Source organism: Pseudoliparis swirei, chromosome 3, assembly GCF_029220125.1.
Source record: "Pseudoliparis swirei isolate HS2019 ecotype Mariana Trench chromosome 3, NWPU_hadal_v1, whole genome shotgun sequence".
Lineage (NCBI taxonomy): Eukaryota > Metazoa > Chordata > Actinopteri > Perciformes > Liparidae > Pseudoliparis > Pseudoliparis swirei.
The window spans coordinates 16,515,202-16,539,002 of NC_079390.1; the positions used below are offsets into that span (position 1 = coordinate 16,515,202).

Here is a 23,801-nt window from a genome sequence, read left to right on the forward strand (position 1 = left end):
GAGAAAGAACATGTTTTATATTGAGATACGTTTCAGTCTGTATTTAGCCTATCTAATAAAGCACCCGATATAGAAGTTGTAACAAATGGCTAATTACTTTTATTTCAAAAGCCTGCGTGTGTTGTTTACTTAACATGAAATACCACGCTCAATTATCTGTCATTTTTACCCAGAATGCAACACCTGTGACACCACCTGGAACCAATTAGATCACTAAAGTCGGAGCGCAAGCGCTGAGCGCAGGTTTTCGGTCATAAATCTGTGCAAGATATTTTTCTACTACTTGTACTTTTTTTTCAATATAATCTCTCTCTTAAAATACTGCTTAATATGCCTACTATTTTAGTTTGCACTTTTACTGTCACTTTTGATACGCATTAGGCCTATGTGTTTGATTTGCTCTCAGTGTTTTTCTCAGTCCCACCAAATTTCATGCGATTCGGTTTAATACTTTTTGATTTATGCGAATAACACGCACGCACGCACGCATACAAATACACGGCGATCAAAACATTACCTTCCGCATTTTCAATGCGAAGGTAATAATTGACATCTTACATTCAAATGCATACATCCTTTATAAAAGGTAAAATATGTTTGTATATCTTTTTTGCTATTGAATTGTTTTAATTCAATATTATTATTATTTTAATAATACTGCTCCTTGAAAAAGAAAATCCAAACAGTAAATGTTCCCTCGGTTGATGGCTTACTTTAAATCAGGTATAATTCATTTAGTAAAGTAGCACTGCCTCATTTGCTTCAGGTACTGTGTGGAAACAAGAAATACTTACTAATACCTACAGGATTCCTTATATTCAATTCAATTCAGTTTATTTGTATAGCCCAATTTCACAAATTACAAATTTGTCTCGGAGTGCTTTACAATCTGTACACATAGGCATCCCTGCCCCAAAACCTCACATCGGATCAGGGAAAACTCCCAAATAACCCTTCAGGGGGAAAAAAAGGGAAGAAACCTTCAGGAGAGCAACAGAGGAGGATCCCTCTCCAGGATGGACAGGTGCAATAGATGTAATGTGTACAGAAGGACAGATTTAGAGTTAAAATACATTCAATGAATGTGACAGAGTGTATGAATAGTTCATAGTAGGCATATTCCACGATGGAGCCCTCCACGATCCATCAGGCAGATGGCGGTAGAGAGGAGGAGTGGGCGGAGACTCAACAGTGGGCGGAGTCTCAACAGGACAGTGGCATAGTCGGTAGCAGGAATTCCACGACCCAGACCTCGATGATCCATCAGGCAGATAGGATCTATGCCGTCTCATAGGGTCCGATGACCCCATGAGACGTGAAGTCAAAAGGATTCCGGGGAGAAAGCAGCAGTGGAGGGCCGTCAGGGCCAGCAAGGCCTTCTCTGCTGGCCTAAACATCATCAGAAAATATATTTTTTTCTAAATATATTTTCCCACAAATATGTATTCAATTATTTCCCAGAGTAAGAGTTATTCTCTTAATTTCATAGCGTTCCTCTTGGTTGCGCTGCTGCCAGCGCCAGGTTGAGATTTGGAGGGCTGGTCTTTATGTTAGATCTTTTATCCAATCATATTCAGCCATCGTGTGTTGCCAGGGGGCTAAAATCTGCCCTTAGGCCTTCAGAATCAACATTGCGGGCGCTGGTAGCTTCAAGTGAATGGGAATGACAATGTTGTGTCAACCAATCAGCTTTAGAGTTGGCTCCTGTAGGCCTTCTAGAAGGCCCCGGAACCGGCACAGGAGCCAGCTAGCAGGCGTCGTGCTGCACGTCTTTTGATTGGATTACCAATATTGAGAGGCGGGTCCTATGGGCAGGTAGATGCAAAACCTCAAAACTAGGAAACTGAATTTGATAAAGGAATTAATTCGCGGACTACTAAGCTGTTTTTTCAACCCACAATGGCGGAAGGAGGAGAAGATGTCGATTTGTTCGAGCATATACTTTTAACGCCTTTCTCAACACGAACTTTTCAAGAAAAGTTAAACATCGTAAGGAGGACTTTTTTTCCTTCTTTTTCTCCGTCCCGATGCGCGCATTCTGCAGCGCGCGAGACGGAGAGCCGAGAGAAATGACATGCTGTTGTGTAGATACGATCAACATCAGACGGCTGTTTAGTTTAATAAATGAACAAAGACGTGCTATAGAGAAAATGACGGGGGCGGGCCAATTTCTTTTAATGTCATGCGATCTACCAATACTACGCCGCGATCGACGTATTGAGCAGCCCTGGTCTAGAGCCATGGCATCATAATGATAGTAATAAGAGGTGGATTAATTCGGGTGGGACTGTGTAGGACCACACTCAAGGCCCAGGCCCCAGGCCCACGGCCCGCCACTGGAAAGCAGAGTTAGTAATGTGTGATGGAGAGATGAAAATTCATCCCTGAGGAGAGAAAAAAGAGGAGATAGGTGCTCAGTGCATCCTAAAACGTCCCCCGGCAGCTATAAGTCTATAGCAGCATATCAAGGGGCTGGACCAGGTGAACCTGATTCAGCCCTAACCAGTGTTGGGCAATTTACTGAAAATTAGTAATTAGTTACAGTTACTAGTTACTTCTTTTAAAAGTAATTTAATTACTTTACTAGTTACTGTATATCAAAAGTAATTAGTTACTAGGGAAAGTAACTTTTAAGTTACTTTTATGTCTGCTTTTTTAATGTAATGAACAGTACTGAACAGTCAAACACAATAAACATATGTTGTAGACCTATTTATTGCAATCAACAGGGCAACAAGCCTTCAAATCAAGCAGTAGTACAAAAGTCCCTTTTAATACTTAACTTAATACAAAATAACTGTCTCAGTCATTTAACAGTGTTTTTTTTACCACATTAGGCCCAATGAAATAAAAGTGATTGGCCTACAGTATTAACACTAATTAAAAGAGAAAACAAAGGTGCCTTGAGGTGCTGCATATAATTGAGGGGGGTGGGGGGTGCTAGTGAGAGTGTGCTCACCTGTGTGCGCGGATGTGTCGGCGTGTACGTGCTGATCTGGAGTCAGTTTGGTAGGATGTGGGTATAAATAAATTATTTCATTTAAAATATGGATTTTTATTTAAAGATATTCATGTAATTTGCATGCAAAATTGGTCTGCCCGAACCAGCGGACAAAAAAATTCAACCCGCGGCAACACTTCAAAAGTAGCTCAATTCCGCGGGAAAACCGCGGACCTGGCAACACTGGAAGTGGCTGTCAATCACAGTGTGGCACCGTGCATGCTGGTCGAGGGGGCGTGCCTGTGATTGGCGGAGTAGAGGGGAGGCGGGGTTAACCTGCCGGAAAACGGAAGTTAAGGGTGGTTGACGGGAACCGTTGTTGTTGACGTTCGAGCTGCTGAGCCGAGAGGAGCACGCTGTCTGTGTTGGTGCATGCCCAATAAAGTGAGGATTAATAACGTCGTCCCGTCTCCGTGTCATCAGTGCCATAACGTCCGAGACGTTACAATATCATTGCGCCACCAAGGTCCTGCGATGTCAGATCAGAAGCAGCTAAAGTAGGCCTAGCTTGTCTTCTTGTCTGCAAGTGTTCATTTTTCACAAAAGAGAGTAACGAACTCATTTAAATTTCAGGAATTGTAACTGCGTTAGTTGATTAAAAAAAATACTTCGTTACATGCTCGTTACCGCTAAAAGTAGTGGAATTACAGTAACGCGTTACTAACGCGTTACTGTAATTCCACTACTTTGTAACGCGTTACTCCCAACACTGGCCCTAACTATAAGCTCTGTCAAAGAGGAAAGTCTTAAATCTAATCTTAAATGAGGTGACTGTGTCTGCCTCCCGGACTGAAATTGGAAGCTGGTTGCATAAAAGAGGAGTTTGATAACTAAAGGCTCTGGCTCCCATTCTACTTTTTAAGACTCTAGGACAGGGATTCCCAAAGTGTGGTGCGCGAGCTGCCTCTAGGGCAGGGGTCCCCAAACCCCGGGCCGCGGCCCGGTACCGGTCCGCGGCTTGGTTGGAACCGGGCCGCGGAAAAAAAGTGAATAAATAAAGTTGTAATTTTTTTTTTTTTAATCAGTCGGAAAAATATTTTATTTTGAAAAAGGACCGGATCCACCCATGTGTACGTCTGAGCCGCGTTCAGGAGTCTTAAAGTTCGGGTTTATCGCTGCAGGCGAGTCTCACGCGCCGAACCCTCTGCTGGCGGCACAGTGCCAAAGAATCTTAAAACAGATTCAACCTGCTCAATGAATTCTGTCACTTCAGGGAAATGACAACTGTTTTCAAGTTGGCCGATAAAGTCGCTGCTGCAGGGCGAGTGAACAGCGGAACATTCTACATGTTTCAGACGTTGACCGGGTGGAAGAGGCTTTTAAAAGAGTTTGAGCGGTACTCCAACCACAAAAGACCCGACTGCAAAAGAATAGACCTGCAACCCATTTGTAAACAAACCCACCCGGTGAATCGAGCCCGTCCGAGCAAGAAAAAAATGTGCTGGAGATGCAAATGACGGTGGCCTGAAGGGACATTTCACACAACAACTCTGCCGGTGTTCTAATGACAGCGACCAGAACTCGGTGAGGAGCAGCGGACCAAACACAGGTCTGTGTCGCCGTCTCCATTAGCGGCTCGTTGCAGGTAAACAAGCGCACGGCTCACACTAATTCGGCGTAATGATGAGTTGTAGTTTTGGCACTTTATGCCCTTCGTATAATTGTATGACGTCATATGTATTACGTCATTTATATTGCCGGTCCGTGGAAATTATTTCTGACACGGAACCGGTCCGTGGCTCAAAAAAGGTTGGGGACCACTGCCCTAGGGGGTGCGCGAGAGGAAAAATGTAATGGTGGTCTAATGGTGTAATAATTAATATTAAACATTCTCAGGGCTCTCAAGTGTCATTTCGGTCTTAACCAGTGGCGTCCCTAGGCTAAAAAACCCGGGGCTAAAGCCCCGGATGATTTTTAATTAGCCCCGAATGTTAATTTAAAAAAAATCTAAAAAATGATTTGGCACACAAGTGATTAACACCTTCAGGTCGCACGTGACGTCATTCACCCAAAGCAGCGGAGTCAGACTGGCAGCAGGCGCACGTAACAGCAAGCTGCTGTCTGAGAGTGTTTCTATGTCTACAAATTTCGCTGCTTCACTCTTCTGGGCTAAGCGCCCCCCCCCCCCCCCCCCCCCCGTCCCGTCAACAACTCTTCTCGGCTCGATGCCGGCGCGCGTAATGCCCAGTCGTGATGCGCGCACAGGTGAGCACACTCTCTTTGAGACATGCTTGAATTTTACTTAGTTGGTTGGTTTCCTCTGGTTTAATCGATAGATATAGTTGAGTATCATCTTCATAGCAATGAAAGTTTATGGAGTGTTTCCTGATAATATTGCCCAACGGAAGCATGTATAAGGTAAATAAAATTGGTCCAAGCACAGAACCTTGTGGAACTCCGTGACTAACATTGGTGGTTATCGAGGCGTCGTTCAAACAGTTTGGACATATTTAGTCTATAGTACTTTCAAAAGATTTTGAAACTCGCTATCTGGTCAAATGTTAGCTGTTATTGCAATCTGAGGAATCATTACTGAAAGACGATGATAAAGAGAGGAAGGAGAGAAGAGGCATGAAAAGATACATGGGGTAGTTAAGGTTTGTACCTCTTCCTGTTGACCGTCTCCAGCCTGGTCTGTTCCATTGTGGACATAATATGTGTCATGTGCTGGGTGTTTTGAGGGTTAAATCACATATTGCCATGAAGTGTGGAGATGTCAGGAGGGAAAGGTCACAGAAGGAGAGAGAGAAATAATTTAATTAAACTTCTCTGCGGGGGTGGGTGGGAAAATGGAGGGTTGGCATTCTCCCCATATAGGAAATGTTAGTGTTTCCTGGAATGTACCAGACAGGGCTACGAGGGCGAAGGTTTGGATGGGTTTTACTGTCACGAAGAGTTTCCATGGGGGCCGACATGAGGGTAGAAATGTTCTCACAAGACTGTATTGAGACACCGCTCTCGATATATAGAGTTAGAGGCATCTTAAAACCCTTATGGGGCTTCTGCATGCCAGTACCGTGCTCCTCCTTTCAGTTTAGTGCTACTAGACCATTGAGGGTTTGCACCTGACCAGCACAACACCTGGCAACGAGCTAGAGGAGCGTCTTGTATTCTCAGAGATCTATTCCAGGCCCAGCAGTCAGAGATTAACCCTATATGACCTTGGGATAATTACGTCAGATCCCTTTAATCCCAAACAATTAGGCGAGGGCAGTGACATGCCCTCAACTAGAAGTTCTCTCGCAGAAGAGTTGCATGCTGGTCCTGCGATGGCGTCTGATGTGAGGAGAGGCATTTGGACCTGATAATAAGTTATCCCATGACATGTTTGAATGTGTTGTTCAACTCATCACAGCAGAACTACGATAAAGTCATTAGTGTAAATCAAGTGTGATAATGATAATCTATTTAAATGTTCATTTGATCCTTCATTTAGCCAGGAAGGTCCTATTTAGGTACAAGACCTCTTCCTCCACCGAGCCCTGTTTAAAAGACACGGCAGGGCAAGCGGTTTTTCATATTTCTCAAAGTGAAATGTCACACTTTAGAGCGCATGCAGAAGATAAAGGCAATACAAGGGAACATATTACAGTAAAAGAAGAGAGGCACACTCCATGCACATTCCACTTGAGTCATGGATTCCTTCAGGGCACAGAAGATATTTAAAATGGTTTTGAAAGAAGGGCGTAAAGTATTGACATGTTGGAGCCAATTCCAATGTCTGAGCTCGCCCTGGGGACGTGTAAAATAATAACATTTGTAGATCCAGTGTTGCTATGTGATGACGGACAAAGGGCTGGAGATCAGAGTAGGTACAGTTTGTCTGACAATGTCTTGGCAATAAATAACAATGTGCACATTTTGGGACAGACAGGACCATCCCGAGGATTGACATAAAACGCAAGGGTGAACTTCTAAGCCTACATTTATTACAAAACATAATGCAGCATAATATGCAGAATCCAGTTTCAAATGTACCGAAAACTGTAATCTGCATATAGCAAATCAGCTTTGCACAATTTTCTTTCTGGCCTCAAATGGAGAATTTTTTTTTTTTTAATTTTGTAACTTTTAATTCTAACAATAAAGCTGCAGTGATTGGAACAGCTCTATGGCAGTTGCCAAACAGCAGTATCAACGGTAGTATGAAGAGAATGTCGTTTTGCTTCCTGCCTTCATTGTTAGCTCTGCGCTGACCTCTAGTGGTCTTCGGAGATACTTCTACTGCTCAGCCGACGCGTCGGTGTTTCTCTGCTGCAGCCAGCAGAGAACGTCTGAACCCAACGGACTGTCGGTCCCTTGTCTCTCTGGCTTCTAAAGCTTCACATAAGATTATGGACATTATAATAAATGAATCTGTTCATCTTTGTATTTATGTTCTTCCAGTTCTTCAGCATGTGGGTCAGTGGTTAGCAGGGCCGTCTTTTAATTAGGGGATTTTGGTGGTTCAATCCCCGCCCTAGTCGATGTGTCCTTGAGCAAGACACTTAGCCCATAATTGCTCCCCGTACCTGTGTCTACAGTGTATGAATGTAACATGGTCGCTTTGGATAAAAGCGTCAGCTCAATATTGTAATGTAAAGATACACAGGACTCAGAAACTGGAGCCCGACTCTGCTTTACCTAAAAATGAAGATTTGATTGAATTAAAATGACATTTCATTTAGCTGACGCCTTTATCCAAAGCGACTGACAATCATATTACATTAACACACCGTAGACATAGCTACAGGGATAAGTGTCTTCCTCAAGGACACATCGACTAGGGCGGGCAGTGAGCGGGGAAGAACCGCCGATCCTCTGATTGATAGACAGACCTGCTACTGACTCACAGTCTCCCTAAAGGACCTTTCATGAAGAGGCAGAGAAAATGCCTGATGCAAGACATACATGCAGACCCTGAACGGGATGCAGTGAATGAATGTGATTAAATCAATAACATGCATAAACACCGCAGAGAAACACTGGATCCTTTGGTCCCTTCGGTTGGAGAGATAGAGGAAGTCGTGAATATGTGGGAAAAATTAGGAATACAAAGTTAAAAGGACCACAGCATCCAAGCTAAATCCAAACGTGTTTAATACCAATCAGATATGAATACACACCTAACGAGGAACACACATGGAAGCATGCATTCATCACATAACCCGTTTCTACAGTTATCAGGTAGCCCTGTAGTGTTTGGACAATAAAGTAGGCTACTGTAAACGGATGCATCACAACATTGTCACAGACAGGAAGTTGACTGGAATGTGCATGAAGATAGATAGATAGATAGATATATACTTTATTAATCCCCAAGGGGAAATTAGTTCTCTGCATTTAACCCATCCTTAGTTATTAAGGAGCAGTGGGCTGCAGTGATGCGCCCGGGAAGCAACTGGGGGTTCAGTGCCTTGCTCAAGGACACTTCGACTTGCAACAACTAATGGGGAGAGCCGGGATCGAACCGACAACCTTGGGGTTGCAGGACGACCCCCTTACCCCACTGAGCTACAGACGCAGACTAGCAATTTAAAAAAGATGTTCGCTTTTTTTGCACATCTCGGATGTGTTTCTCAAAACAATTGGCACACTGCAAAAACCTGAAACTTGTAATGTTAGTGCCATTAGAAGGATATGTCCTTGAGTCATTGTTTGCACAGGATAGAGGTATAATGCTTGGCTAATGCTCTCAGCGGTTTTACAGAGAAGTCATCAGCTCAACACAGTGGGTGGAAATGTCCCTAACACAGCTCTGCAGCTGCAACAGAAAGAGACCACACAAGTTTAATGGGATGAATAAGCACTTTTATTTAAAGAATGACACAATTTAATGCATCAACCATAAACTTCAGTCACGTAAACATGTGTTGTCTATGTTCAGGGGGGTGAGCTCTGGGAACCACACAAGGCTCAGGTCATCAGCTTATGATCCTATTCCTTTCAGAGAAGGAAAGGCCGGAGAAGGGAGCCCAGACCCCTAGTTGGACTGGAGGGGTCGTCACCAAGGTTGAGGTAGGTTGAGGTAGTTAAGGTAGTTTTGAGAATTTCAATTCTTACATTTGAATTTGGAGATAGTGGTCGGCTAGTTGGTATGACAGCCCATTTTAAGATTTCTGTTCTGGAAGTGAATACAATTCAATTCAGTTTATTTGTATAGCTCATTTTCACAAATTAAAAATTTGTCTCAGAGTGCTTTACAATATGTACATATAGACATACCTGTCCCAGAACCTCCCAATGGATCAGGAAAAACTCCCAAACAACCCCTCACGGGAAAAAAAGGGAAGAAACCTTCAGGAGAGCAACAGAGGAGGATCCCTCTCCAGGGTGGACAGGTGCAATAGATGCTATGTGTACAGAAGGAATCATTATACACACATTAAAACACGGTAACAACACAATCAATGAATATGACAGAGTGTATGAATAGTTGGTAGTAGGCATATTCCACGATCCAGACCTCGATGATCCATCAGGCAGATGGAGGTAGAGAGGAGGAGTGGGCGGATGGACCCTATGAGACGTGAAGTCAAAAGGACTCCGGGAAGGAAGCAGAGTGTGCAATAGAGAGATGAAAATGCATCTATAAGGAGAGAGAAAAGAGGAGAGAGGTGCTCAGTGTATCCTACACGTCCCCCAGCAGCCTGTAAGCCTATAGCAGCATATCAAGGGGCTGGACCAGGTGAACCTGATTCAGCCCTAACTATAAACACTGTCAAAGAGGAAAGTCTTAAGTCTACTCTTAAATGAGGTGACTGTGTCTCTTGGACTGTAGGTGGAAGCTGGTTCCATAAAAGATTGTCATGACCAGTGGTCCCCAAACTACGGCCCGCGGGCCGGATTCGGCCCGCCTCCACATTTGGACCGGCCCCCTGAACAATACCAGAAACGCGTTCCGATTTATTATTTTTTTCACCTGGCCCGCTGCCGTTGAGATTGCAGTGAGACGCGGAGAAAATGTGAAGTGGTGCTCGGCCAATCAGCGTTCAGATGTCGACAGAGTTTGGGAAGTTAGGTTAGCTTGAAGTTAGGTCCGCTACATCTGCTGCTGTCACGCTGCACGGTGTAGCGATACTAATGAAGTACCCGTACGTTAAAAACGATGTGATTTAGCATATTTTTAGTATCGACACTTCATTAAAAGAGCGATCAGAGCGCACACGCTGCTCCGCTCCGTTTAATGCTGTCTGCACGACCTCCAGCAGACAAGAGAAATGTTATGTGGCCCTCTCAGGAAAAAGTTTGGGGACCCCTGGTCATGACTGTCACTGTGAGGCATTGAAGGGCCACTCCTCAGATTCTAAACATTACTCCTATACACAAGCCTGAGAAAACCGTTGTGTTTTTTCTTGTGTGCCTCATGGGACTAGGGGAAACACCTAATTTAAAGCATGAAACATGCACTGTAGTTAGAACACAATACAGTACAGGCACATAATACCAGGTGTACTGATTTGCATTGCTAGAACGAGTCGTTTTGTGGAACTAACCTGAAAACAGATGAAAAGTTAAACCACATCATTTTTGGGATTCGAAATGTGACTGAAGCAATAGTTCAAATGAACGAATGTTCCCTTAAAGTACACAACAGCTGCACGAAGCTCTAGAGAACAGGGCAGTGTTACAGCGACATGCATCCGCTCCGACTGTAACTTTCTGCTGCCTGACCCACATCAACACACACCACTCCCAAGCAGGGGGGGTGGGGGGAGGGGGACATAACACCAGGAAGAAGAGAAAGAAGCTCCACACACGGCTGACTGAACTGACTGGACTGATTCATAATGGATGGATTTCTATCATGCTGAATAGATCTGCAGCATGTACTGTACTGGTTTGCCTTTGGTGCTCTATGTTGTTGTTGTTGTGGAGATCTTGAGTCTATGGGCAGAAGAAGACAACAGGAGTCCTGATGCAGTAGAACAACATATTGTCTGCCTCTCTAGTCTCTCTACTGCAGGGATTCTCCAGCTCTTATCCCGGGTGCTAATTCACAGGCTGCCAGGGGCCAAGGAATAAATATTACTCATATTTATCAGATACAATTAAACATTAGAAGGCCTTTAAAAAAACATCTTTATTTTAAAATGAACAGAATTATGTTTTTGTTATTTCAATAAACAAGCTCTTTTAGTCTATGTTGATATTGTTGTTGTACTTTATTTACATTAAAAGTAGAACGATCCCCCCGAAACTATTGATTTTTAATGTGAATTGGAAAATGTTTTGCGGGCCACCGGGCTCCCTCTGTGGCCCGTGGGCACCCTCTGACGCCCATGGCTCGTACGCTTAGGTGAGCATAGCCTGCGTGTCTCATACCAACAGATGCTATGTTGCTACTAGGTTCTTCACGTCTGTGTCTGTCGGGGACTTGATCTGACCAGAACACTTCTCTGACACCATCAGCACCATCAGTGTAACACTGAGGTATCAGACATGTGGCTTGAGTTTACGTCTCATTCATTTTTTGTTCTTGTCAGATGGACTGTATATGCTTTCAAAGAATCTCCTGCGTCGTCTCCTGCAACGTGCAGACCATTCCCTCTGGGGATAGAGCAGCTAACACAATGCCACATGATTCCCAGCACAGATCTTTTGTGTCAATATCTTTTGTGGTCGACAGTGATCGTGGGAAACCTTCTGTTATTTATGAGGTTAATTGCCTGTTCCCATTATTACATGTAATGCTCTCCTGTTGCTGTTTAAAACATATACTAATAGATCTATGAATGGATTCATGTCCTTCTCTAAACAGCCTTGTACTGTCGGTCTTTCCTGGGAAAAAGTGTCAAAGAAATGTCACAACATTACTAAACTCTTCTACAACCAATGGGAAGCTACATAAATGCCAGGATGCCATGTACAAATTGAAATACTCAGTGCGTTTACATGATGGTATAATTCGAATCTTGCTTTATTCGGACTATGCTATCTTTTGGGGGATCTGCTGTTATCCCAATATACATGGCAGTGAGTAATTCGAATCATTGGCCGAAAGCATGTCATATCCGATACGATAGGCGGCGCTGTTTTCATTACAACTCGTGGTGATACAGCCATTTCCACTTGACCTCTTCACCACCACCAACAACAACATTTCGAGAAAGATGGCGAACAGAGAGCGAGGCGAAGCTACATCCCTCTACTATTCTTCCATGGTGTTAATAGGAGTACAGCGAATGCAAATGGTGCTATTGGCTGAGTTGATAACGGAGAAAAGACGCCGTCGCCGAAGGTACACGGAGAATTTAATTTATCGTCTCTTTCGACTTCCGGGTCACGACATGGGAGGGAGGGGGGAGGGCGGCGGGATCTCGAGCATGCGCAAAGACGCAAAGTCCAGTTCCGAATCGAATTCAGAGTTACATGCCGCGAGAGTCGAATTATCAACTGGATCGGACCGAGCTAGCCAGGGGTGTTAATCGGACCGAAGTCGGACCGCACATAGTCCGACTAAGGTGTTTACATGAAACGGATAATTCGATTTCAGTCCGACTAAGCCAATAATTCGATTGCATGTAAACGCACTGAGTGTAAGTTCTTGAGGGATTCTGGCTACCTCATGGGCCCCTGGGTACAGACATGCAAAAGGCCCCACCTCTCCTACACAGGAGCAAGTTGTTTAGCCTCTTTTTGTGCCTCTTTGTAGTTGTTATGCATCTCTCTGTGGTGTTGTGTTTCTTTGTGCTCATTTTGTGACTCTTTGTAGTCATTTTCATCACTTTATAGATGTTTTATTTCTATCTCTGCTTGTGTAAAATGAGTTATTTGTATTGCCATCTTTGTAGGTGTGTTGTGTCTCTTTTTAGTCAGTTTGTGTCTCTTTGAGGTTGTGTTGCCGTTTGGGTCTCTTTACATCTCTTTGCAGCGGTTTTCATCTCTTTATAGTTGTATTTGTGTCTTTGCAGTCGTTTACTGTGTCTTTATGGTCATTTTGAGTTTCTTCCTGGTTGGTATGTGTCTCTTTGAGATTCATTTAGGTCAAGGGGGGCCCCGACATTTGGGCCCCTGTCCCTGTGGCCAGTAAGCCATCTACGTGCTAAACCCCTGCATTGTCTCAGATCAAGTGGCAGAGTTGGAGAGGGGCAATTATAGGGTGGGAAATAGAAAGAAAAAGGTCAAAACAATGACACAATACAAATAAAGACCATTCATGCCATGCTCATGCTCAAATATATAAAACAGTTTAGGAGTAACACTGAGTTTTGTACATTTTTCATGACATTAAAAGTTTTTTCTGCTTTGCAAAAGTGACACCACCATAAAAGTAACAATGTAAAAGCATGTTTTTCTTATTTTCTATATAGCTCCATTTTATAAAAGGACAAATAAGTTATGTCGTATATGACAAATATTACTCTATTGTTCATTTCATTAAAGCAGCTGTGTGAAACTGTCTTAGACACTGCAGGGGAAACTATCACAGTTTCAGTGCAATTCTGTATTGTTCATTTCATTAAAGCAGCTGTGTGAAACTGTCTTAGACACTGAAGGGGAAACTATCACAGTTTCAGTGCAACCATAATCAGTAAGTAATGAGGGGCGACTGGTTGCTTTCTGAGCGCTGCAACTGGGAAACAATTTCAGGCTTTAGGACCTGGAGGGGGAACATTCTTCTCCCCTGAATACTGTGGGCGGGACCGGCCTGAGAGGAAGAGACCAGTGCAGAGATTTTAACTGGGCATGGAAATTCCTGCAACTGTCTCAGATAACTCTGATTCCAGTTACATACATTAACTTCACATAGAGCGGATCAGCACTGGGGGATCTATTTCTGAGGAAGCTTGAGGGGAAGCTTCTGAATTATTGAAAACCTAATAAGGTAAGATACAAAGTACTCGGAGTAAGAGAGGGGGAAGGGAGACGATGCAGAGCAGTGTTCAACTGGTGGGGAATGCCCAGGCATGTGAAAAGAGGCCACAGAGTCTGGCAGAATTAAGCAGTGTCTTGTATTCAGGCTGTTAGTTCTTATTCAAATACAAGACAAAAAGTAGAATCAAATGTCAAAGTATGTAAGTAAGTATGTTAGAAAAGAACAAGTATTATTAAGGGAGTTGACTGCTACTTTCTTTTCCAAAATACAAATACCTTTTTGTTGATGACCTTTACATACAGTACATACAGTTTCTTGCGTATTTAAACTTCCCAAGATAGTTTACCATCATTCATTCCTAAAAGACTCAAACTGGTTATGGATCTATGTTCTGAAGGACGTGAACGAAACTTTATCAAAATCAAAAGTACCAATGTTAGTCACTGGGTCATCTATAGAGAGTGCGACTTCAACAGGTCCTATGCAGTGTTACTTTACACATGCTTCTTAGTTCACATCATTAGCATTTTATACATCTGTATGCATCTGTATTTATTCTCTTCTAAATAAAGATTCATCTTCAAATCATACTTTAAAAATACAGCAAAAGAACATTTGAAGAATGATGTAGACAAAAGCATTTTAAAAGTGATCCCTCCCATAGACAGACCTCGGTGAGACATCTCTCCCATCTTCCTAGATGAGCCTGTAGGAACATGTCTAGAGCTGCTGAGAGGAGACTCTTGCATATGTCATTCTTCTCTTTTAAGCAGACTGTGGGTTTACTTATTGCATTTCATTAAACGGCTGAAACCTAACTTTATTCATCTGTCAGGACACAGACTGATTTGCATTGTTTCAGAAACAATGATGCTCTCTTTATACGTGGACTGGGATAAAAGCCTGACATTGGTCGAGTGTGCGTCATTACGTGGTCACTTCTTATGCACCGCGAGGAACCAATAAGCATTAACCACACATATTCCTCTCTTATTTTCCTAATCCTAAATCGTTTGTGTTGCCAACGCATGAAACATCTCAGACAAGTCCGGCCAACATGTTTAGCTTAGTTGCATCCTGCAGCTGCCTACGTGGCTGCATGTAAGTTTTTCCTTGAGCTCTACTGAGAGAGATCTCACTGAAATGGTTCTGGCTAACCCAGCTGTCCTGCTATTATCCTTAACCCTTGTGTTGCCTTAGGGTCATTTTGACCCGAATCAATATTACACCCTCCCCCCGCCTTTGGGTCATTTTGACCCGATTCAATGTTTCACCCTCCTGTTACTTTTATATTTACTAACATATTTTACCCTTTGGGTTCAATTTGACGCCAGCAATTAAAACCTCCAGAAAATTATTAGAATTAATATTGTTTTCCAAGTTTAAGTGTGAGGCACTTTATGTTTGTTTGTTGACTACCGAAAGAACACCGACATTAAACATTGAATGGGGTCAAATTAATCCTAAAGCGGGGGGAGGGTGTAATATTGATTCGGGTCAAAATGACCCTAAGGCAACACAAGGGTTAAACACTGTAGACTACACCCTAAAAACACCACAAAATGGACTCCCTGAGTTTGGAAAAATTCGGCGAATGAGATTTTTCAAAATGAAAAAGAACAAACATTACCCCGGACAAGAGTTTTCTATATTCCTAGTTGGTCTTCCTAGTCTTCCTAGACAATTGTTTTATATCTTCCTAGTTAATCTTCCTAGTCTTCCTAGTACCTTCCAGCTAGGGCAGGATAGACAACATCGTCTATCACGAAATAGATACGTTTATATCTCAATAACAATATGTTTCACAATATAACATGTGGTAATTCAATCAATAATCTTTATGAAATAACCGCATGGTTTTGGAAACTCTCATCTAATTGAGAAAAACTATCAGATTTTCTTAGGAATTTGAGCTGGTATGTGCTGATCAATTATTATCAGTTGAGAAGATGCAATTGTGTATCACGATATCTCGGTGTATGATTTCATCCTGGCAGAGTAAAAGGTGATAAACAATCATTTCTAACGATCGCCCAGCCTTCCTTCTGAGGTCAGCACATGACATGAATGACTGACGCTTGTCCTCATGTGCCTCGTAGGTGTTCTCTAAACCGTGGCAACATGTGGGCGACTAGCCTGGCAGCCCTGGTCCTCCTGGCCTCGTCAGCTACTGCTGCCACCACGGCCTCTCCAGACAAAGTCCTGAGTACCCACGCCACTATCCTGGCTGACAACAGCGCAAAGCTGGCTTTCAAGCTCTACCAAAACATGGCCAAGGAAAAAGGTTTAGAAAACATACTCATATCCCCCGTCGTCGTGGCCTCCTCTCTGGGTCTGGTGGCTCTCGGGGGCAAAGGTTCCACTGCCTCTCAGGTAAAAACCCTTCTGAATGCGGCTAAAGTCAAAGACGAGCAGCTGCACACCGGTCTGGCCGAGCTCCTGACCGAGGTGAGTGACCCGAAGACCCGCAATGTCACCTGGAAGATCAGCAACCGCCTGTACGGACCCAGCTCCGTCACCTTTGTGGAGAATTTCATCAAGAGCAGCAAGATGCACTACAACTGTGACCACTTCAAAATCAACTTCAGAGACAAGAAGAGTGCTTTGAGCTCCATCAACGAGTGGGTGGCCAAGTCTACCGATGGCAAGCTGCACGAGGTAATTAAGGTAGTAGAGCAGACTGACGGGGCGATGATCGTCAACGCTATGTTCTTCAAACGTGAGTCTGCTGCGCATACGACTGGTGCACCATCAGTATTATTTCTTTAAATGCTCTCAGAATTAATTGTTTTTCTTTGCTTCTTGCAGCTCACTGGGATGAGCAGTTCCATCATAAGATGGTGGACAGCCGTGGGTTCATGTTGCCCAATAGCTACACCATTTCATTGCAGATGATGCACCGCACAGGTAATGGAGACAGTTCAGAAACAACAACACGTGTTACACTTAACGGAATACATCCATATTTGTGTGGAAAATCAGCACTTACATTTATATAGGGTTTTAAAGGAATAAGTACTTAAACCCCAAAATGAGTCAGAATGTTTGCACTGCAGGTTTTCCCGTCTTGAAATCAACGGGTTTTTAAAATGTGTTTTTGGTTTGATGCCTGCAATAAGGTTTGTGGTGAACACAAGCTGAAGAGATGTTAACGTTTTGTTTAAGAAGCTGTTACGTGTCTTAGAAAAGGCAGTTGCTAAAGCTCTAGCCTAGTGGTGGTGACGTGAAGTTATGTGTGACTGGATTGTAGTTCCGTTATAGCCTTAGCTAAGAAGTTAACTTTTTACTATTGGTGATTCTATTCACCCTTCAAAAATCTTAAAAGTGGCCATATAGGCAGGGGTGCACATAACTGGTACGCAGGTACGCATGCGCGAAAATAATCAACAATGCGTAATGTGTTACTTCGCGCCTTTGCGTACTTAACCGATCTGATATTGATCATCTCTACACAGCAGCATGTAATTCTGTCTCTACGTGTCGCGTTAACATTTCTCAGCTCTCCGTCTCGCGCGCCGCATAGCTCCGATGCCGGCGTGTGCGCGCACATCGGGACGAAAAGAAGTCACTTGCTTTTGATTGATCCCTTCACACCTGAATTAACAGAATTTAAAGCTTCACAATCCAATCCTTCACAGTCAAATTATATTTTCTAAAATGAAGTACTTTATTGTAAGAGTCGCATTTTACAAAAGCTTTCTGTTATCTATTTTATTTTTTAATTGCATCCCTAATTTTACATTTATTTATTAACAAATTATGAATTATTTATCATTATTGTGAGATTCAGTTGAATTTTAAAGCTGATTATAAATATTGTTGAGCTATTAAAAGTTACTCTCTTTAGTTGATTTGACAGTTGTTAGCTTCTAAAACTGATCATCTACTTCAATACATAAACAACTAAATGATAACGCAAGTTTGACATTATTGTGATGAGCTTTGCATGAGAACTTCCTCTCTAACTGGACTGTTGACTTTTAATTGAATATCCCTGCCCTAGACCATTGCAGGTCAAACAATATCTCGTTGACAGATTCCATCCCTGTCAGTGATGACACAGAATCATTTATAAGTATATAACATCTCATCTTAACATTCACAATAGAGTAAAACTATGGAGTGCCTATTACACCTAGTGGGATGATCTATTCTAGTCCAACACTGTAGGGATATTATGCAAAACAAGGCACATACTGAACTATAAATCATTGCAGACATTATATTATACTCTCGTTCTACCATACATGACACATTGTGTGGGGGAAAACCTACAAAAGCACCCTACAGTCATTATGCATCATGCAAAAGAGAGCAATAAGAATAGTGAATAATGTAGGATATCTTGAGCACACCAATGCACTGTTCTTAAAATCACGTACACTGAAATTTAGTGATTTAGTAGAGTTCAAAACAGCACAAATTCTGTACAAAGCTAAACTTAATTTACTTCCTGGCAATATTCAAAACATTTTTAGAGTTAGAGAAGGAGAGTATGATCTAAGAAGGAGATGGAATTTTAAACAGCCAATTGTTCATAAGACTCTAAAAAGCATGTACATATCTGTCTGTGGGGTGAAACAGTGGAATATTCAAGATGGTGATATTCAAGAAAAATGTTTAAGACATGACTCTGGAGAAGTATAGACGTAACAGCATTGATGAAGCATCATAAGTAACGGTTAATGGGGACAAGTTTTTTTGTTTAGTTTTTTGTTTTATGTATATATGTATGTGTCTGTATGTATGTATGTGTGTGTATATATGTATGTGTGTGTATATGTATATATGTGTGTGTATGTATGTATATGTATGTATTTGTGTATATGTATATATACAGGACTGTCTCAGAAAATTAGAATATTGTGATAAAGTTCTTTATTTTCTGTAATGCAATTAAAAAAACAAAAATGTCATGCATTCTGGATTCATTACAAATCAACTGAAATATTGCAAGCCTTTTATTCTTTTAATATTGCTGATTATGGCTTACAGCTTAAGAAAACTCTAAAATCCTATCTCATAAAATTTTAATATTTCCTCAGACCAAGTAAAAAAAAAGATTTATAACAGCTGAGTGTTTGTCAAGGCTCAGGAAACCCTTGCAGGTGTTTCGAGTTAATTAGACAATTCAAGTTCAATTCAATTCAGTTTATTTGTATATATTAAATTTACAAACAAATTTGTCTGTGCTTTACAATCTTCAAACATCCACACATACATCCCTGCCCCCCAAACCCGGAAAAGGAAAAAAAAACTAACAAAATACCCTTCAGGGAGAAAAAAAAAGGAAGAAGACCAGAGGAGGAGAACTCTCCAGGATCCTAGGATGGATGTATATGATGCAATGTACAGGTACAGACAGACAGATTATTTCAAATTAAATACATTCAGTGAATATATATAGAGTTCATATAGAGCATATTCCCGATATGATCCATCAGGATCCATCAGATCCAGGGGGGGTGGGGAGGGGAGGAGGCGGAGTCTCAACAGGACAGTGGCGTAGTCATGAGGCAGAATTCCTGACGGGCGAGGCATCAGGCATCTGGGATCCTATGCCGTCTGCCCGACCCCATGAGGTCCGGAAACCAAAGAAAGGAAGGAAAGAAAGGGGAGAAAGCAGAGTTAGTGAGAGATGATTTGAGAATTGAATTCAAAGAGAAAGAGAAAAAGGAAAAAAATTCAGAGTAAAACGTCCGAGGCAGCCCCCCCCGGATATAAGCATATCAATAATCAATATCACCAGGGGCTGGCCCAGTTCACTAACTATAAGCCCTCTCTCAAAGGAAGGTCTTAAGTCTAGGTAAAAGCGTACTTAAACTATAGATTTGTAGTATATTTGTTTAATACCCTACTAGTATACTTTTTCATGATATTCTAATATTTAGAGATAGGATATTTGAGTTTTCTTAAGCTGTAAACCATAATCAGCAATAAATCAGAATAAAAGGCTTGCAATATTTCAGTTGATTTGTAATGAATCCAGAATGCATGACATTTTTGTTTTTTTAATTGCATTACAGAAAATAAAGAACTTCATCACAATATTCTAATTTTCTGAGACAGTCCTGTATGTATATACAGGCACGTGCACATTTTGGGGGGCAGGTGCTCAAACCAAAAAAAAGGGCACCCATTTCCCCCCCAAAAATTCTGACAGAATTGAAGCATAATCAGCATTGCACTGATGATGCTGTCCTCGACCTGCGTTTCGTCTGGGTAGGATTAGACAGCTAGCTTACATTTTCTTTATGAATAAAGTAGTGCTGTGAAAAATAACGCATTAACTCAGTTAATTCAATTTCAGGTTTAACTAGTTTTTTTTTTTTTAACGCATTTAACGCATGCGCAGAATGAGCTTCCAATCCGTCTGTTGTTGGTCGTCGGGACGAAAAAAAAGTCACTTGCAAAATGAGCTTCCAATACACCACTTCAATCTGAACTATGTCCGCTCTCATGCAGACGGTCGTGCTGTTCATCGGTAATGATCCTTCCGCAGGTTCACCTACGGAAACCTTGTTACGACTTTTACTTCCTGTAGATCAGGGGTCTCAACCAGTGGCGTCCCTAGGCTAAAAAACCCGGGGCTAAAGCCCCGGATGTTTTTTAATTAGCCCCGAATGTTAATTTAAAAAAAAAAGGATTTAGCACACAAGTGGTTAACACTTCCAGGTCGCACGTGACGTCATTCACCCAAAACAGCGGAGTCAGACTGGCAGCAGGCGCACGTAACAGCAAGCTGCTGTCTGAGAGTGTTTCTATGTCTACAAATTTCGCTGCTTCACTCTTCTGGGCTAAGCCCAGTGCCGCCGCTCCCAAAACGCGCATCGCTCTGCCGTGATATCTCACTAGAAAAACTCACTAGCACCCCCCCCCCCCCCCCCCCAGATTTTATCATGGTGGAGTTAATGGTTGACAAACAGGAGAAAAATGTTCTGTTTAACCCTCCTGTTACCTTTACATTTACTAACATATTTTACCCTCGGGGTCAATTTGACCCCAGCAATTAAAAACTCCAGAAAATTATTAGAATTAATATTGCTTCCCAAGTTTAAGTGTGAGGTACTTTATGCTTGTTTGTTGACTACCTAAATAGCCCTTTAAATAAATAAAAAAGTTGATATTTCTTATATGTTTGACACAGTGAAAAACAGCCTGGGGTCAAATTGACCCCAAAGAACACCGACATTAAACATTGAATGGGGTCAAATTGACCCGAAAGGTAACAGGAGGGTTAAACATTCTGTTTAGGATGAAGATGTATTAATGTTCCATATGGAAGAAAACTGCTAAATAACTGCTGAGTTGCAGCACCATTGTATAGAAGAATGTATAAATGTATATATCCGTCTTTTGTCATAAATCTCTATGTTCTCACAAAATATACCGAGAATATCGGTAATATGTGATTAATCATGATTAATCCACAAAAACCTGTGATTAACCCGATTAAACATTTTAATCGTTTCACAGCCCTAGAATAAAGATGAATTATGATATGGCAACAACAGTACAAGCGTTCTGATTGGCAAATGGGTCATCATGCCAGCCACTATCGCCCTCCTCGCTGGTCTGATACGGATCCGTATTGCCCTCTGACGTCATTTCCAAATGAGCGATATTGATCGTCATCAACAGCCAAGAGGAAATTCAGAAGCAGCGAAAATGTGTTCTTGAAAGTGAAGAAGACACAAAACTATAGTTTGAATCACTTGTGTTGTTACTTTACTATAAATTAAAATTTATTTTAGCTGAACCGTGTTGTCCGTTTTCTACAAGATTGATCGTCGTAAGACTGGAATAGACAAAGAGATAACACATAAACAAGGCAAGAGGATAGAGCGCCGCGGAGCATGTCGGGGAGAAATTCTCACAAGAACTCAAATAAATATCCGTAGGATATCAAAACACATTTGTGGGGACTTGATGACTGAGAGAGTAACTTTTATTCTTAAATCCTGATAAATGAAAAAAAAGTGTCTCCAGCAAAAAGGGCACTTTACTCATCCAGGGCAAATGGGCTGGTGCTTGAGCACCACTAGGGCTCTATCTGTGCACGTGCCATATCACATATATATACAGGACTGTCAGAAGTGATTAGAATAATTTGATATATTTTCTAAATTCTATTATGCACAAAAAATTAAAAAAAAACTTTATTCATTTAGAAAACTCTAAAATCCTATCTCATAAAATTTGAATATTTCCTCAGACCAAGTAAAAAAAAAGATTTATAACAGCAAAACAAAATCAAACATTTGAAAATGTGTTTCCAGGTGTTTCGAGTTAATTAGACGATTCAAGTGATTTGTTTAATACCCTACTAGTATACTTTTTCATGATATTCTAATATTTAGAGATAGGATATTTGAGTTTTCTTAAGCTGTAAGCCATAATCAGCAATATTAAAAGAATAAAAGGCTTGCAATATTTCAGTTGATTTGTAATGAATCCAGAATGCATGACATTTTTGTTTTTTTAATTGCATTACAGAAAATAAAGAACTTTATCACAATATTCTAATTTTCTGAGACAGTCCTGTATATATATATATTTATGTATATGGTTCTGATTGTTGTATATTTTGCTGATCGAACTAGACTAAAAAAAAAAACACAACAGAGATAGCTCATGTTCGTAACACACCTGTTTTGCTTCCTCAGGCCTCTACGGCTTCTACAGTGACAAAACCAACAAGTTAACTCTCCTGAGCATGCCTCTGGCTCACAAGAAGTCCACGGTGCTGTTCATTCTGCCCCACCAAGTGGAACCTCTGCAGAGACTGGAGAAGATGCTGACCAAGAAGCAGCTGGACGTGTGGATGGGCAAGCTGCAGCAGACGGCGGTGGCCGTGTCTCTGCCCAAAGTCAGCATGGAAGTCAGTCACGACCTGCAGGTAAGAGATGCGAAAGAAGGGCACCTCAGTCATAATGTCTAGCTTCTTTAACACAGCTTCTGCCCCCGTTCAGAAACACCTCGGGGTGCTGGGCCTGACGGAGGCCGTGAACAAATCCAAAGCCGACTTGTCCAGAATGTCCGGGAAGAAGGATCTCTACCTGGCCAGCGTGTTCCACGCCTCCGCCATAGAGTGGGATACCGACGGCAACGAAATGGATATGAGCATCTTAGGCACAGACACGCTGAAGAACCCCAAACTGTTCTACGCAGACCACCCGTTCATCTTCATCGTAAAGGACCAGAAGACAAACTCCATCCTGTTCTTAGGCAGGATGGTCCGGCCGAAGGGCGATAAGATGAGAGATGAGCTGTGACCACATTCACCTGAAAGCCCGGCTCAGTGTGTGTGTGTGTGTGTGTGTGTGTCTTTGTGTGTGTGTGTATTTTCTACTGTGGGATGCCGAGAGCGGTGGGAAATGAAAGCGCATTCCTTAATGTCACATGACATCAGCATTCCACAATACATGGCTGAAGAGATGTGTTCAAACTTAGTGAACAAAGTATTGTGCACTCCCCTCCTTTTTTTATATCTTGAAGAATATTTGATATCTTTCTTTTTTTCGTTCTACATTGGCAGATCACAATGTGGACTGAAGACTTACATTAAGTATGATTTCCCTGATTAATGTCTGAAATGCTGTTGACCAGTCTTAACAATGTTCTTAGGTGGACAACAATCTTACTTCTGCAGAGATTTGATGGTGCTCATTGTTTAAATTAACAAAATGTTTCAGTTTGTCAAGTGCGACTGCTTTTAATTTGTAAACTCTGAGAAAATGAATAATTGTTTCGCGTTCCACGACAAGCATTTAGTTAGAACCAAGGTGCGACATTGACGTTTTTTCTTGTTATTGATCAGGCACTGACCTACACTGGCAAACAACCCAAAGCACAGCAGATTTAAGTTTAAAAAACCCCATCTATTTCACAATGTGTGCACGCACAATTTGACAATTTCACAATATGAATTGTTTCAGACTGTTACAGTTTTTGCAATAAAAGCGCAGGAAAAGAATAACCCCCAAGTGTCATCTTCATTTT

At 41.9% G+C, this 23,801-nt stretch overlaps 1 protein-coding gene across 2 annotated transcripts; it reads left to right on the forward strand.

Moving 5' to 3' along the window:
- Positions 1–3,913: 3,913 nt before the first annotated feature.
- Positions 3,914–23,778, forward strand: serpinh1a (serpin peptidase inhibitor, clade H (heat shock protein 47), member 1a). 2 transcript variants are annotated; one of them, XM_056444794.1, is made up of 5 exons: positions 3,914–4,586; positions 15,899–16,518; positions 16,608–16,706; positions 22,466–22,698; positions 22,772–23,778. In XM_056444794.1, the coding sequence occupies exons 2-5, from the start codon at positions 15,921–15,923 to the stop codon at positions 23,072–23,074; spliced, it is 1,233 nt and encodes a 410-aa protein (XP_056300769.1). In that variant the 5' UTR covers positions 3,914–4,586; positions 15,899–15,920; the 3' UTR covers positions 23,075–23,778. The 2 variants fall into 2 exon arrangements, with proteins under 2 accessions (XP_056300769.1, XP_056300762.1); XM_056444787.1 differs by lacking the exon at positions 3,914–4,586 and adding an exon at positions 13,637–13,808.
- The last annotated feature ends 23 nt before the right edge of the window (positions 23,779–23,801 follow it).

Coding starts and splice junctions, on each gene's coding strand:
- serpinh1a (XM_056444794.1), top strand. CDS start 15,921: ATGTGGGCGACTAGCCTGGCAGCCCTGGTCCTCCTGGCCTCGTCAGCT. Junction 16,519..16,607: donor CAACGCTATGTTCTTCAAAC/GTGAGTCTGCTG, acceptor TGCTTCTTGCAG/CTCACTGGGATGAGCAGTTC. Junction 22,699..22,771: donor AAGTCAGTCACGACCTGCAG/GTAAGAGATGCG, acceptor GCCCCCGTTCAG/AAACACCTCGGGGTGCTGGG.